This window comes from Pimephales promelas, chromosome 11 (assembly GCF_988280905.1).
Source record: "Pimephales promelas chromosome 11, fPimPro1.hap1.1, whole genome shotgun sequence".
Taxonomy (NCBI): domain Eukaryota; kingdom Metazoa; phylum Chordata; class Actinopteri; order Cypriniformes; family Leuciscidae; genus Pimephales; species Pimephales promelas.
In genome coordinates, this window is record NC_142779.1 from 8,793,599 (window position 1) to 8,807,686 (window position 14,088).

The following is a 14,088-nucleotide window of genomic DNA, read 5'->3' on the forward strand; positions in this document are numbered from 1 at the left end:
AAATATACATTTACATAGGCACAGATACATTACAGGCCACTATATTCATGCGTGTGAATAGACATTCATGCAATACAACATTCACAGAAGAGCATGGAAAGAAGGAAAGAAGCACAGAAGGCAAAATGACATAGTAGACACAAGGACTGTAACTGCAGCTTACATTAGCAGAATTATTCAGACAGAATACATGAGAGAAGAAACAGGAAAGGCCAGAAGACCTAATGTAGCATTGATGTGTAAAATCCCCCATTTAGTGTACACACCAGCCCTGATCAGACATCTAACGGTTTCTGTACCAGAAAATAAAAGAACTTGTAGGGAAAGCTGCCAGAGTCTGTGTGAACGGCACTTGAGGTGTGCAGGCTGGTCTATCACAAGAGCAGAGGAAGGATCTTCTCAGTTCACAGGAGGATTTCTAGTCTTGACACTTCCGTCCTCCATACCGAAGTACACCCGCTCAGCCATCCCCACAAACAAACCCGTCTCAACCACACCTTCATAAAAGAGAGAACAGTCATTGATGGTATTTAGGGATATATGTATTCACTACCGTTTCAGAGGTTTGGGGCCGGCAAGATAGATATAAACACAGTCGTACAGTTGTTTTAAATTGATAATATTTCAAATAAATGCAGCCTTGATGAGTAAGACTTTCAAAAACATTTTAAATTAATTAATTACTAAAGTCTTAAAGGAATAGTTCACTTTAAAAAAAAAAAAAAAAACTTTTGCTGATAATTTATTCACCCCCATGTCTTTCTTTCTTCAGTCGAAAATAATTTAAGGTTTTTCTCCATATAATGGACTTCAATGGGAACCAAATGGTTCAAGGTCTAAATGAGAGTTTCAGTGCAGATTCAAACGACACCAGACGATGAATAAGGGTCTTATCTAGAACCCTTCGAGTCATGACTCGTAAAAAGATTTGTTCATTTTGACCAACGAGTTTGAACAGGAGAGTCATGAACGCTCAGAGCAAGGCGAACATTTGTGCTTCTAAAACTTAAACTGTTATTTATTTTTTAAATGACCGATAGTTTTGCTAGATAAGACCCTTATTCATCGTCTGGTGTCGTTTAAAGCCCTTTAAAGCTGCACCGAATCTCTCATTTGGACCTTGAACTGTTTGGTTCCCACTGAAGTGCATTATATTGAAAAAATCCTGTAAAGTTTTCATCAAAAACCTTAATTTCTTTTTGACTGAAGAAAGAAAGACATGGATATCTTGGATGGCATGGGGGTGTGTAAATTATTAGCAAAAGTTTTTTTGTTTTTTTTTTAAAGTGAACTACTCCTTTAAATAAATATTATATGAACAGTTGGTATGTAGAGAGAAGAAAGATGATGGAAGAACAGTGGTATTCTGTTCATTTGTACACACCTGGGATCATCTTAATGGCTGTGTTGACCTCTTTCCAGTTCTGAGCATGCTCAAACTTCCAATCCAGAATGAAGTTGCTGTTATCAGTAACCACTGGACCCTAAATTTAATAGAATCAAATCATAAGATGAATACAACACATATCCAAAAATGTCCAGATAGGGAGCATGACAAATAATGTGCGTGTGTGTATATATATACATATATATAAACTGTAGGATGTTGTCAGCCCAAACATTGCAGAAACAGAAATGTTGACTAAGGTTGTATTCACACTTGTAGTTTGGTTCTCTTGGTTCTTTTGGTCCTGACCAAAACAGGAAATATTATATTTAGTCCTGGTTTGCTTAGCGGCCGTTCACACGGTCACTTTGAACTCCAGGCCTAAAGATTAAAAATAAAAAGCCTTTAATGGCGTATATTTTGAAATGAAACTTACTGAACACCCAAAACAGCGCTGTGTGCTGGGCTAAATGCGCTCATTGTATGTGTACATATGATGGTGTTTACTTTTTACCAGCTGAGAATTCGTAAAGAGTTTATAAAATGATTAAGAGTCAAAACAGCAGTAGGGATTCCTTGGTTGCACAACAAAGATCTGCTGCAAGGAGACGGTGTTTCTGATTCCTGTACTAAACTGTAATGAGGCAACACTGCTTTAATGATGAGAGGAACCGGGAATCTTTGAGCATCCGGTCCTCTTTAAGGTCATCCTGTTTTCGGTTGTCTTTGGTCTATGGTCTGCTGGTGCACAACAGAGTTTGTTTGGAAGTGGATGAAACCCATTGAAAAGGTGGGTCTCAGTCTGCTTATTTGGTGTGCACTAGTTCGGATGTTCACACTAATTTAAATAAACCTCACAAACGTTTTAAACCAAACCAGCCAAGTGTGAACACACCCTTAGTTATTTTGTCTGATAAATGAAGCTCTTTGGGTTGATACAGTTCAAATGAATTCAGATAAAGAGAGGAGTTCATATTTTAGGACAGGACATTGTAATTTATTAAAGGAGTAGTTAACTTTTAAAAAAACTTTTGCTGATAATTTACTCACCCCCATGTCATCCAAGATGTCCACGTCTTTCTTTCTTCAGTCGAAAAGAAATTAAGGTTTTTGATGAAAACATTCCAGGATTTTCTACATATAATGGACTTCAATGGGAACCAAACGGTTCAAGGTACAAATGAGAGTATCAGTGCAGCTTCAAAGGGCTTTAAACGACACCAGACTTGCCTTGCTCTGTTCTGTGATGAGCGTTCGTGACTCCTATTCAAACTCAAAATCATCAAAATGAACAAATCTTTTTTTGAGTCATGACTCGAAGGGTCCTAGATAAGTTTAAAGCCCTTTGAAGCTGCACTGAAACTCTCATTTGGACCTTAAACAGTTTGGTTCCCATTGAAGTCCATTATATGGAGAAAATCCCAGAATGTTTTCATCAAAAACCTTAATTTCTTTTCGACTGAAGAAAGAAAGACATGGACATCTTGGATGACATGGGGGTGAGTAAAATATCAACAAACGTTTTTTTTTAAAAGTGAACTACTCCTTTAATGTAATGTAATAGCAAATAAACAAAAATGAACTTCTTACAGCTTTACTGACTGCCATCCTCAGCACTGCCTCTCCTCCAAAGCGCCGGGCAATGGCTCTGGACACGGGCACATACGCCATCGGAATGACCTCCACCGGCACACCTTTCTTCCACTGCTGCCCCAGAGCCTTTGAGTCCTTTCTACCCACACAAAAAACAAAATGACATCACATGAGCACATCTGAACCTATAGTTTGTACATGTAGTAGAAGACTCTTACATAATTATAGCAACCACAAAGCTGAGTTATAATGACACATGACTTCTGTTAAACGCTTTATTACACGCACCTCATGATCAGTGGTAATTATGGGCTGCTAAATATATACTGAATTTTTTTGTAGTTCAAACAGTAGAGCAACACACCATGGGTGGGTTCCCAGGAAATGCATGAACTGATGAAGTGTAAAAGTTGCTTTGGATAAAAGCATTAGCCACATACCTATAGTCTGCGATGACAATGAAGTGTTTGGCACAACCAGCTACGATCTTCTCCTGGGCTAAGCATCCTCTGTTTTGAAGGAGGAAAGGAAGGACATGACACAAGACCTGATGACACCTTAGGGGTTTCACACAAAAGAACATGGAAGAGGAATTGGAAGATATCCTTGAATTAAACAGGTTTTCTGAACTCACCCTCCTCCTTTAATCAGATTCAAAGCAGCATCCACTTCATCAGCTCCATCAATTGCTACATCCAGCTAGAAGTCACAAATGAAAAAACTCTTTAGGGCACTCAAATCAAATAATTTGTCCGGAATAGCATTTATTTGAAATCATCATTAACATTAACATGACAGCAGATTTCAAAGTGAAAGTTTGAAAATGTATTTCTAAGATTTGATATGACGATTTTGTTCTGCGTTCAGTTAATCTCAATTGACAATATTTCTTACATTTGTGAACGCAAGCATAACATTTCTCCAAAATTTACATAACAGAATTTAAAGATTTTTACATATTTTTTTTAAATGATGATTTTTCTGTTTTCTATCCCCTTGTAAACATGATTTGTCTTCCTCTGCACTCTATTTAGGCACTTTATGTTATTTGTAATGTCATCTGGATTTTTTGTATGTATTTATTTGTTATACACATGTTGTTCACTATCCATTGTTCTTACCAAAACCAATTAACAATATTGAGAGAAAATGTACATGTTTTTGTTCAATTTAAAGCCATTCTTCACCGCTAGCAAAATGGCTTTCAATTAAATTTGGCTCCTTATCAAGTAGAAAGCTAAAATATTTTTTTGAAATCGGTGCTGTCTGAAGGAAACAGAGAAAAGGCTGTTATCTTCCCGTTTGCCAAATAAGGAGGAAAACCTCAACTTTCACCAGTCTGCTATGGATACGCTTACCAGAGTCAAATATTGCCTTGCTTTAGTAGGAAATAAGTCTTTGCAAACTGAGTCATAATGGTGTAGTAGACTTATATTATACCCGGGTACAAGAATTCACAAAGTAAACATTTACCAAGAGAGTGAGTTACTTTCGGTTTTCAGTGAAATATAGAAATATGGACAGAAAGCCATGATGTAAAATCTGAAAAACCTCTGTGTTTGTGGTCGACATGCAGCACGGACACAGTGTTTTAGGCCAAATGGAAGAGCAAGTGAAAGAAACTGCAGATCTGTCAGTTCCACATAAACCTCTAAAGCAAAGCCTGATACAAGGCGGAATGAGAATTTCTTAAGTAGTTAAACGTGCACTAAAAATATCAGGTCAAATATCATCCAATTAATCAGCCTGCCCAATGAATAGGTCTATACTAAAGTCTTCAATTCTAAACAGGCATTTTTTGAGCTGTTAAGTAGTCTAAATCATCTTTCCAATCATCATCCTGAACATTCATATTGAGCGGTCATTTTTGTATGAGATCCAGCTCCCCCTCCCAAACTCACCTCAGGATGTCTGTCTAAATCAGAAAGAGGGAGACCGTGCTGCAGAATCAGCTGACGGGCCTAGATCAACAATTCAAATGAATCCATTATAACACAAGTGTTTAATAGTGTTTAAAGAGTGTTATGTCAGCAGATGAAGGTTTATACTGACCTGGAAGGACGTGGGAACACACACAATGTTCAGCTTCTCCTCTCTCACCCTCTCAGCTAGAAAGAAAATACCATCCATTAGTTATTATTATATAAGCATAAGTGGATAATATTAGATTAAATGTCTTACCCAGCCTGTCCACAGCGTAGACGATAGTCGAGCCACTGCCCACCCCAACTACCTGATTGTTCTGAGAGAAAAAATAAAAAACAAAATGCAGTCCCACGTTAAGGGAACAAAACTGATTAGACCTAAGATCTTGAATTCATTATTTCTTTCAACAGAGTCAGTAAAGGAGGTGCACTAGGTCGATAATAATCGATTTTATCAATTAGTTGTGGCTGGCAGCCATATTTTAATGTTTTGCAGCACTTTTGAGCTTCTTCAGAAAACAGTCTCGTGTCAATCAGGTTTGATTGAGCTGTTTATGTTTACTGATCAATGTTTATATTTTATAAAACGTTTCATAAAGCGAATGAGTCTCTTAAAAAAAAATGGACAAACGCTCAGATAATATGGATTAGTTTTACGATTCCAAGGGTCAATGGTAGTTGTGTAGCCATCAATGGAGGGACAGAAAGCTTTTAGATTTCATCAAAAATATATTCTGTTATACAAATAAAATGTTATACAAGAGTTTGGGACGACACGAGGGTGAGTAACAGTTAATAAATGACAGAATTTTCGGGTGAACTCATCATCAGAACCGATCTGCTACAATTAATTATTTATAGTAAGGTTAGACACAGTCCCGTTTACACCACGTAGCTATTTCGAAAGATGCTAATCTCTAAAGGTTTAATTTGAGCTGCTTTAGCGTCCTTATATCACCTAGCTTACTTTACTGGTGCATAAATCATCACATGTGCTTAACTGAAGCCACATGAGTTACACTCACATTCTTGCGGAGTTAACCATAATTTAACATGTAACATGCCAACTAGCATGATCAAAGCTAAAGTGTCACAGCGGATACTCACTATAAATTGTGACTGTCAAAGCACATAGTCATAGTAAATGTAAATCAGCTGAACTGCAGTTCTGTTGTTGATACGACAGTAACGTTAAATGAATAACGCTAACGTTAGATAAGTGTTTAATGCGCCCATTCAGCCTGTCAAACTGACGTAACTGATGGAAATGTGTCACAACGAAGGATAATACACAGCCTTACCTGTATGTGGTTGTCTACAGCAGCATAAGCTGCCAATTTTTTGGCCTCTTCAGCCATGAGAGTGCCGTGGTATCGTCTGCTCTTGCTCTTGCTACACACGTGTTTTTCCCCCGGCAGAAAGAGGAGGAGAGATCTGCGATTGAGCACTGCAAACTCAGCCCACCTCTGCAGCCTCATCACACAGCGCGTTCACGATCACAACAATAAAATACTTGCCACACTTCTATACATGCACGCGCCGAACCGGAACCGAAACAGAAAGGACAGTAAACAATATATTAAAGGACGATCAAAAAAATTTAGTCAAAATGACACCTGTCAGAGAAGTACGAGTTCAGGTGATTTCGCAACAGGGGTGTGTTCTTAGACCCAATAGCAGAACAGAATACAGGAGCGATGTCCGATCGACTCTGAAATGAATCGGTCATTTGAGTCGGATCTTTTAAACGAGTCGGTTGCGCAAACCCGTTCTTAAAGGGATAGTTCACCCAAAAATAAAAATACTATCATCATCATTTACTCTCTCTTGTCGTTCCAAATCCGTACGGCTTATGCAAGACTATTGTTTTTTTAAAGGCTTCGGAACACAAATAAAGATATTTTTTAAAGAATTCTGAGAGCTAAAGGCTACCATTTTCTTCTTCTCTTATCAACTACCATTTTTAAGCTTCAAAAAGTTAATAAAAAGATTGTAAAACTAATTAATTGAGTGTTTAGTAAAATTTTCAGAAGAGACTTGATGAACAGATTTAATTTAGGCTTTTATTCACAAATAATGAAACATTGATCAGCGAACAAACACAAGCGAATGCAAATTCATGGGTGAACTATCACTTTAACTCATTGATGTTTACAACTATTGGTGGTTTATCAATCTTTTTAAACACATACACAAATATTGCATTTGATATTAAACCAAAACATTCAGCTGAGAGATAACATATTTTAAATATCTTGTTCTCATTTCTATTATTATGAGTCAAGCTTCCCATCTATGATCTAAGCTCTATGTAATTTTGACAACACTTAACATGACCATTAGAGGGCAGTTAATGCCTACATTACAAAATTACTAGATTTACGAAATCTAAAATATTCTGGTATTTTTAGCTAGAACAAAAAATAAATAAAACATTGGCATTTAGTAATGAAAATGGAGTGTAGCCAACATAAATAGAAAACAGAGGAACGCTGAAACAGATGGGTATCAATATATCTCTTTATTTGGCAATCAGCTTGAAATGATCTAGATTTCAGTGTATAGCATACCCCTATTAAACCCACACCATCCTTCCAATAAACATGTCTCTTATTTACCTTAGTTTTTACATATTGCAGTTTACAAATTTAGCTTATCTGTTTGACAAAATCGATTTTACAATGAATATTTTTTATGTGCTTTATAAAAATCTACACATTATACATTCATGATTAGAAAATAAAAAATCCAAAACAATATTTAAACATCACAGAACAAAACTCGTCAACATATCCCACCCAGGTGTGAGCGACCACAAATTAAAGTTGAATACTTCAATATTACAGTAAATACTGAGAGATGTCCAATGACAAACAGGATTACTGAAGGGAACTTGTTTTTACACCAGAGGTCTGGACTCAAGGAGAATAACTATGATATGGTTACAGGGAAGATAGAGAGCAAGAAATGGGAATGCTGATTACGCAAGTGCTGCGAGGTCTTCAAGAGAAAACCACCTTCTTCAACAGTACGCCTAATCTCTCTGTGAAGCTTAACGCTCTCCATGACTAGTCTGATTCTCAGCTTTCTCTAATCTCACATTTCCAATGATTAAGTGCACATGTGCTCACTTTTTTTTTTTTGCAAACCATGTCTTTCTTTGCGAGCCTTCATTTACAGCGTCTATTTTGGGAATGTAATGTAGTTCGATGGGTCAAAATCATCAAAGATATCTGCATCTTCCAATTTCTTGGGATCTCTAAGAGGGTTTTATTCAGAAAGACCGCAAACAACTATAAACAACTATGAAGTAAGGATATAATGGAACTAAACCTTCAATTGACCATTATTTCTAGTTGCTTTTGATAATAACACAAATTACGTAATAGTAATACAAATCAAAAGTTTCAATGTCTTATAAAAGGCATGCTTTCTCTGTTTTAAATATATATAGTGAGATGGACGGACATGATCGTGTGCGTTTAAGTAAGTGCCTTTCTTTTGGGCATTGTTTATAATCATGCCTGTGTGTGCGAGTGTTTGTGAGACTGAGGAAGGTACACAGTCGTGGTGTCTTGTGATGTGCAAAGCTTAAATGTCAGAGTCCATTCAGCAGTGAGTAAGGTCCACAGAAATGCTGCTTGTTGTTTTTCTCCTTTTCCCTGAAACCCCAGCGCTTAGGATACATTCTCAACACATCAGTGGGTATCCAAACTAGAAGTCTATTACCTCGAAAGTAAACTCTCTTTAGAAAACTCAAAATATCGATAGCCTCTAATAATCCGCTGTATTGCTATGAGACACAGTTTCCTAATAAGGTGAGTGTATTGTTTTGGTCCATGCTCATGACATTATTACTTATTTGCACTGATATGTACCAAAATGCACTAAAATCTGCGATTGACTGCTTTTTTTTGTTACTTGACGCATGAGAGTTTGTGCACTGGGTGAGCGTGCGTGCGAGTCAGTGTTCAGCATTAAGAGGTATTGCTACAGATTCAGTTCAGTCTCTTGTTCAAAAACCAGCTGGGTTTGTGTCCAAAAACACTATGATCGGAGATGGAGAGAACGCTCGTGTAAATTAGTCATGGCACAATTGCTGAGAATAAATGTGACGGTTTCCTACGTTTTCTAAAACAAGTGTTTGATCTGTACTGTGATGCATTGGATACATCAGAATAGACTAGAGAGGGGGGGAGGGGGCTTTGGTGTACTATTCAGATCATGAGAGAAGCAGTGACTGACCAAGGTCAATAGTCAAACAGTCAGACAGTGGTCTGTCTTTCTACTCTGTCTTGAACAGGCAGCTCATCTTCCCCCTCTCTTGTTCTGTCTTCAAATATCCTTCTTTTCTAATCTCTCGTTCTGTTACTCTATTACTCGTTCAGTGCTTCACCAGAATGCCTGCTGTTAAACACTAGAATCAGTTTGTTTTTCCTCCCAGAGTTTTGCATTTCAGAAATACAATTCCCAGAGTCCTTTGCTCAGAGGCTCAGTGTGCATGTGTTCACATGCGCTGTGCATCCATAATGTCCAGGTACTTAGCCTCAATGATCCTGGGCAGTAGACAGTTCCTGAGGCGGAGGCACAATTCAAAGTTTGTTAATATCATATAGTCAAAGTATGGTAATATCATATATATTCGAGCAGGATTCGAACCGGCGTGGGTGGTGGCCGTGCTAACGAGGACAATAAAGACCTAGACCACCTAGACTGCCTCTTGAGGCCTATCTGCACAGCTCTTACTAGCTTACTATCAAAAAGAGAGTGAGACAGAGCTCGTAATAAAACAAGAATCAACATTGCCTTGGCTTTTTGAAGATGACGAGAACTGAGGGATTTAAAAATGTTGTAAAAACGACGCAGACCGCAGAGAGTTAGGGATTTTATTGAACAGATAAATTGCCATGTGGCTCTCTAACAGAGTTCATTGTAAGTGTAAGCGTCTTTGAGCCCTGGAAAGGCGCTTTATAAATAAAACTTATTATTATTATTATTATGGGTTATTTCATTATGGTTGTTGTAGCGCTGTGCTGGAATTTATTAACTTCTTAAATATTTGTTAATATTTGGAGAAAAAAAATCAAATATTGACAATATTTGTTGGTGCGATAAAGAAAATCATGTGGAGCAACCAACATGCAGACCCTCATGACTGTATAGGTCAATATAAATGTAGTGTCTATAAATATCAGACAATTTTACCTCATTATGACAAAACAATGCTTTAAAATGTTTGTTTGTTTGTTTGTTTTTACATTGAAATTCAATTACTTGCTAAATATTTTGAAACTTCTGAAATAATTGATCAAAATGTGTGCACTCACATGAATTCAAATAGTAAGGAAAATACAGTATGTCATTAGTTTTTACCTGAAAGTTGTTCTACATGACATTAAAGTCATTAAATTGAAATAATTCTTGACAATGGAATAAAAGTTTTTCAAAACCATATGAAACTAACGCGAGTACATTCATAAGAACTATTAAAGATTTTCCCTTTCCTTTCATTCATCATTCCGTCGTATGACCTTTAGCAAGCACGATTTATTACACATGCACGTGCCTAGCAATACACACACAACACAGAGAGACAGGAGTTTGTGACTTAAGAGCTGGAGGCATTTCAGAACTCACCTGATGGGTATGAGGATAAACATTAGCAGAGGAAAGATCATCTTCATATACGGGAGAGGGTACATCCCAAATGCACAGAGGAAAAGCAGCTGCACCATCTGAAGGAAAGTGAAGTAATGGATCTTTCTCTGCGGCACCTTGCGGATGTAGTGGGTTGGCGGGTAGGATGTCTGAGAAAGAGTAAAGGGCAATTGAGTGACAAAGAAAGAGAAGATGATGGGACTAAGATCCATTCATGTATGGGCATTTCACTTACACGTGTCTCCACAATACAAAAATAAATCACATCTAAATCAGGGCTATATGCATACATAATGGAGATCACATTTGTGATGATGCCAATGCCCAGCAGTGAAATTTTGTGGCTGCTATTTTCACACATGTGGATTAAAGGACTTCCAAACTACCGTATGCTGGCAATGCATATAGTTCTGTTTGAGAGAGACACAATGGCATATGTGGCCATAATAACCATTTACTAAGGATGTGCCAGGATAGTTGACTAGAAGTCCAACAACCAGTGTTGGGTAAGTTACTTAAAAAAAGTAATTAGTTATATTTACTAGTTACTTCTCACAAAGAGTTACATCATTCCAAAAGTAACTAATTACCAGGGAAATTAACTATTGCGTTACTTTAAATATATATATATATATATATTTTAATTAGTGCTGTCAAACGATTAAAATATTCAATCGCGATTAATCGCATTAATGTCATAGTTAACTCACGATTAATTGAGATATCAATTCTAAATGTCTCTTGATTTCTTTTTGTCCCATTATTTTTTCTAATTTTAATGCTCTTATCAACATGAAAAAGTGGATTGGCTTACTTTGTGCAAATGTTTTTTTTTTTTAAAACAACATTGACAATACTGTGTTTTATTCGCATCAGCTTTATTCATTTAGCTGACGCTTTTATCCAAAGCGACTTACAATTGCTATAAATGTCACGCCTCTGGAGCAACTAGGGGTTAAGTGTCTTGCTCAGGGACACATTGGTGTCTCACAGTGGAGTCGAACCCGGGTCTCTCACACCAAAGGCATGTGTCTTATCCACAGCGCCATCACCAAATTAAAACGATATGAATTTGAGAATAAGCCTAAAATGTATAAAGCGAAAATGCAACAACCTTTGGCTATGTTATAAAGGAACAGGCTCTACCGTTTGAAAGTTAATAAACAACATTTCATGCTGCATTTCAAATAAAGCACACTCCTATTTGAAAGTTAGGCTAATAATAACATGTTGCATTGTATATGGCCTGATTATGTCATTTTTTAAGTTAGCCTGCTTCCAGTTTTCCAGGCGATATTTGACCGGCATATCATCAAAAATCCATAAAACGCAACCTCTTTTTCTAGCGGAAACTCTGATAGTGTTATGCTTAAACTTACATTAACTTATTAGTTGATTATTAATTGATAATTAATAAAAATAGTTTTAACAAACAACCGGAGCCCAAGAACTCAGGTTACACTGAAACATTCTCCTGGCAGGATGTGAATAAGGTGGTTTTGTGCCAATTTTTATTAGATCTTTTGTTTTGAATCGTTCTATAGTTTGTGAAATAAACTATTTGATTATGAAACATTTTTGAAACAAAACGCATCAATGGAGACCAAGTCATTTCTGACCATGACAAGTAGAGGGCGCTCTGTTGCTTTATTTGCACAGCGGATGCACCGCTCTCTTCTGTGTTCTTATTTGTACAACACCTATGACTTTTATTTGCCTTTGTTTTCATCAAAGACTCACACGCACACACTCACTTGTTCTTTGAGTAGCAGAGCCATGCGGTCGCACATTTGATTGCCGTCAATGGAGGTGAGAGCGATGTAGAGGAAGAGCCCATAAAGCACAGGCTTGGGAATCCACTGCAGGGGCACCGGCAGCAGAAACAAGCTCACACCTATCAGGATGTTAGCCACGAGCGAGGTCACTCGCGTCTCCTTCACACTCACTATACTACACACACAGACATGTACACACAAACAAACACACACACACAAAGGCGTCATTTAAAACCAAGCACACTGTGCCAATAACTGCTATAATGACGTTTGTGCTTCACAGATTGATTGGGACTGTAATTGCTTGTGAGCGTGTGGCTCGTCGATGTGGTGTGTGCTCACGTCTCATAAAGGTGTCCTCCTTCCACCCTTTCCTCCACGATGGCCAGCTGCCTGACGTGCAGAGTAGAGTGCGGGAACGCAGCATGCATCCACGGCAAGCCCAGCACAGACATCAAAATATTAATCAGGCCAGACAGAGTCAGGTCCCAGTGATACGCCGTGCCCTTCAGTAACCTGTGGCACACACACACACACACACACAGTCAACGACTGCGAAATCTGACCCAGCGTCCTATCTAGGTGCAAAGTGACAAGTTTCCAGCGACCAATCATAATATATTTAATGTTTAACACGCAGCTAGGTGCATGCTGGGTGTCATTTAAATAACATAAATTACCAATTAAAAGTTTGGGGTTGGTATGTTTTTTTTGAAAGAAATTAATACTTTTAATCATCAATGATGCATTAAATTGATGAAAAATGAGAGTGTATAATGTTACAAACGATTTTAAATAAATGCTCATTTTTATTCATCAACGAATCCTGATTAAAATGTTTAAAAGGACAAAAATATTTAGAAGCATAACAGCTTTCAACATCATAAAATAGTGAACATTTATTTTAAATTGTAAAACTATTTCTTAATTAAGATTTTGTAAATGATACGATGACACGATCAAAGGGGTTCAAATGAAACACCTTCCGTTTTAAGTTTTCCTTGGCTAAATTAATGATAATTTGCATAAAGATGGTTGCTGTCGCTCTTTGAAAATAAATGGCTGTAGGACGCTTTAACGCTACAAATCACTGCCATTGCTCAATACTCCTACACATGAAAGAGGTCGCTCGTCACATTGTGCCTGGTTAGGTTAATCTTTGGTTCATTTTAATAATCATTGTGATGAAGCCACTTAAGTGTGGTGAGATGTTTCAAAAATAAAGTAATTTCAAAAGACACGAACCTGTTTTCGGGAGCATTTGTGAGAGAAACAACAATGTTCTGGTCGATAAAAATGAGGATAAACAGGAGGAAGCCCAAACCCATTGCACTCAAAACACTTGCTCCAGACAGCTTATCCAGCGGGGCTATTTGAAACATTGGACCTTCATGGAAGTTGAACACTGGCACTGGAAGAGAGCACACATAACACAGTGAACCTCAGCTCACACACCATAACAGACCATCCAGCAAAAACCAGACCTTCCAGGATAGTGTGATTACATCTACAGTAATTGTTAAATAGTCGCCTCTGATTTGTATCATTTGCATTCAAAAATTAATATGTGAAAAATGGCCACAGAACAAACTGCAACAAAATAAGGGCACAGCCCAAGTTAACCAAAGCATGGTAGCATTGTATACCTTTCAGGTAGCGTAATTTGTTGTTGGAATATTGGTTTAGGTTTAAAACGGACCACATTTAATTGAAATCCTAAATGTAACACAAGATAGGAACATTATGTTAG

General features: G+C 37.4%; 2 protein-coding genes across 8 annotated transcripts in view; both read right to left on the reverse strand.

The window, feature by feature from the left end:
- Window positions 1-259: 259 nt before the first annotated feature.
- On the reverse strand, window positions 260-6,510 carry rpia (ribose 5-phosphate isomerase A (ribose 5-phosphate epimerase)). Its single transcript, XM_039672690.2, has 9 exons — window positions 6,207-6,510; window positions 5,162-5,222; window positions 5,033-5,088; window positions 4,882-4,941; window positions 3,615-3,679; window positions 3,421-3,489; window positions 2,978-3,119; window positions 1,385-1,484; window positions 260-497 (listed from the first exon to the last, which is right to left on the reverse strand). The coding sequence occupies exons 1-9, from the start codon at window positions 6,381-6,383 to the stop codon at window positions 400-402; spliced, it is 828 nt and encodes a 275-aa protein (XP_039528624.2). The 5' UTR covers window positions 6,384-6,510; the 3' UTR covers window positions 260-399.
- Window positions 6,511-7,405: 895 nt separating this feature from the next.
- Window positions 7,406-14,088, reverse strand: part of slc4a11 (solute carrier family 4 member 11) — a 57,546-nt gene continuing 50,863 nt past the window's right edge. For all 7 annotated transcript variants that reach the window (XM_089116875.1, XM_039672193.2, XM_039672191.2 and 4 more), the window contains 5 exons: window positions 13,584-13,749; window positions 12,681-12,854; window positions 12,318-12,513; window positions 10,543-10,712; window positions 7,406-9,479 (listed from right to left, as the gene is read on the reverse strand). In XM_089116875.1, the coding sequence (XP_088973001.1) occupies window positions 9,413-9,479; window positions 10,543-10,712; window positions 12,318-12,513; window positions 12,681-12,854; window positions 13,584-13,749 (773 nt within the window). In that variant the 3' untranslated portion in view covers window positions 7,406-9,412. The remainder of the gene's footprint in view (window positions 9,480-10,542; window positions 10,713-12,317; window positions 12,514-12,680; window positions 12,855-13,583; window positions 13,750-14,088) is intronic.

What these genes read in the sequence shown, in the direction of transcription:
- rpia (XM_039672690.2), bottom strand. Translation starts at nt 6,383, where the DNA reads ATGAGGCTGCAGAGGTGGGCTGAGTTTGCAGTGCTCAATCGCAGATCT. An exon ending in CTACGCTGTGGACAGGCTGG is followed by an intron (nt 5,089 to 5,161) that starts GTAAGACATTTA and finishes TTTTCTTTCTAG; the next exon opens with CTGAGAGGGTGAGAGAGGAG. An exon ending in GGATGGCAGTCAGTAAAGCT is followed by an intron (nt 1,485 to 2,977) that starts GTAAGAAGTTCA and finishes TATTAAATTTAG; the next exon opens with GGTCCAGTGGTTACTGATAA.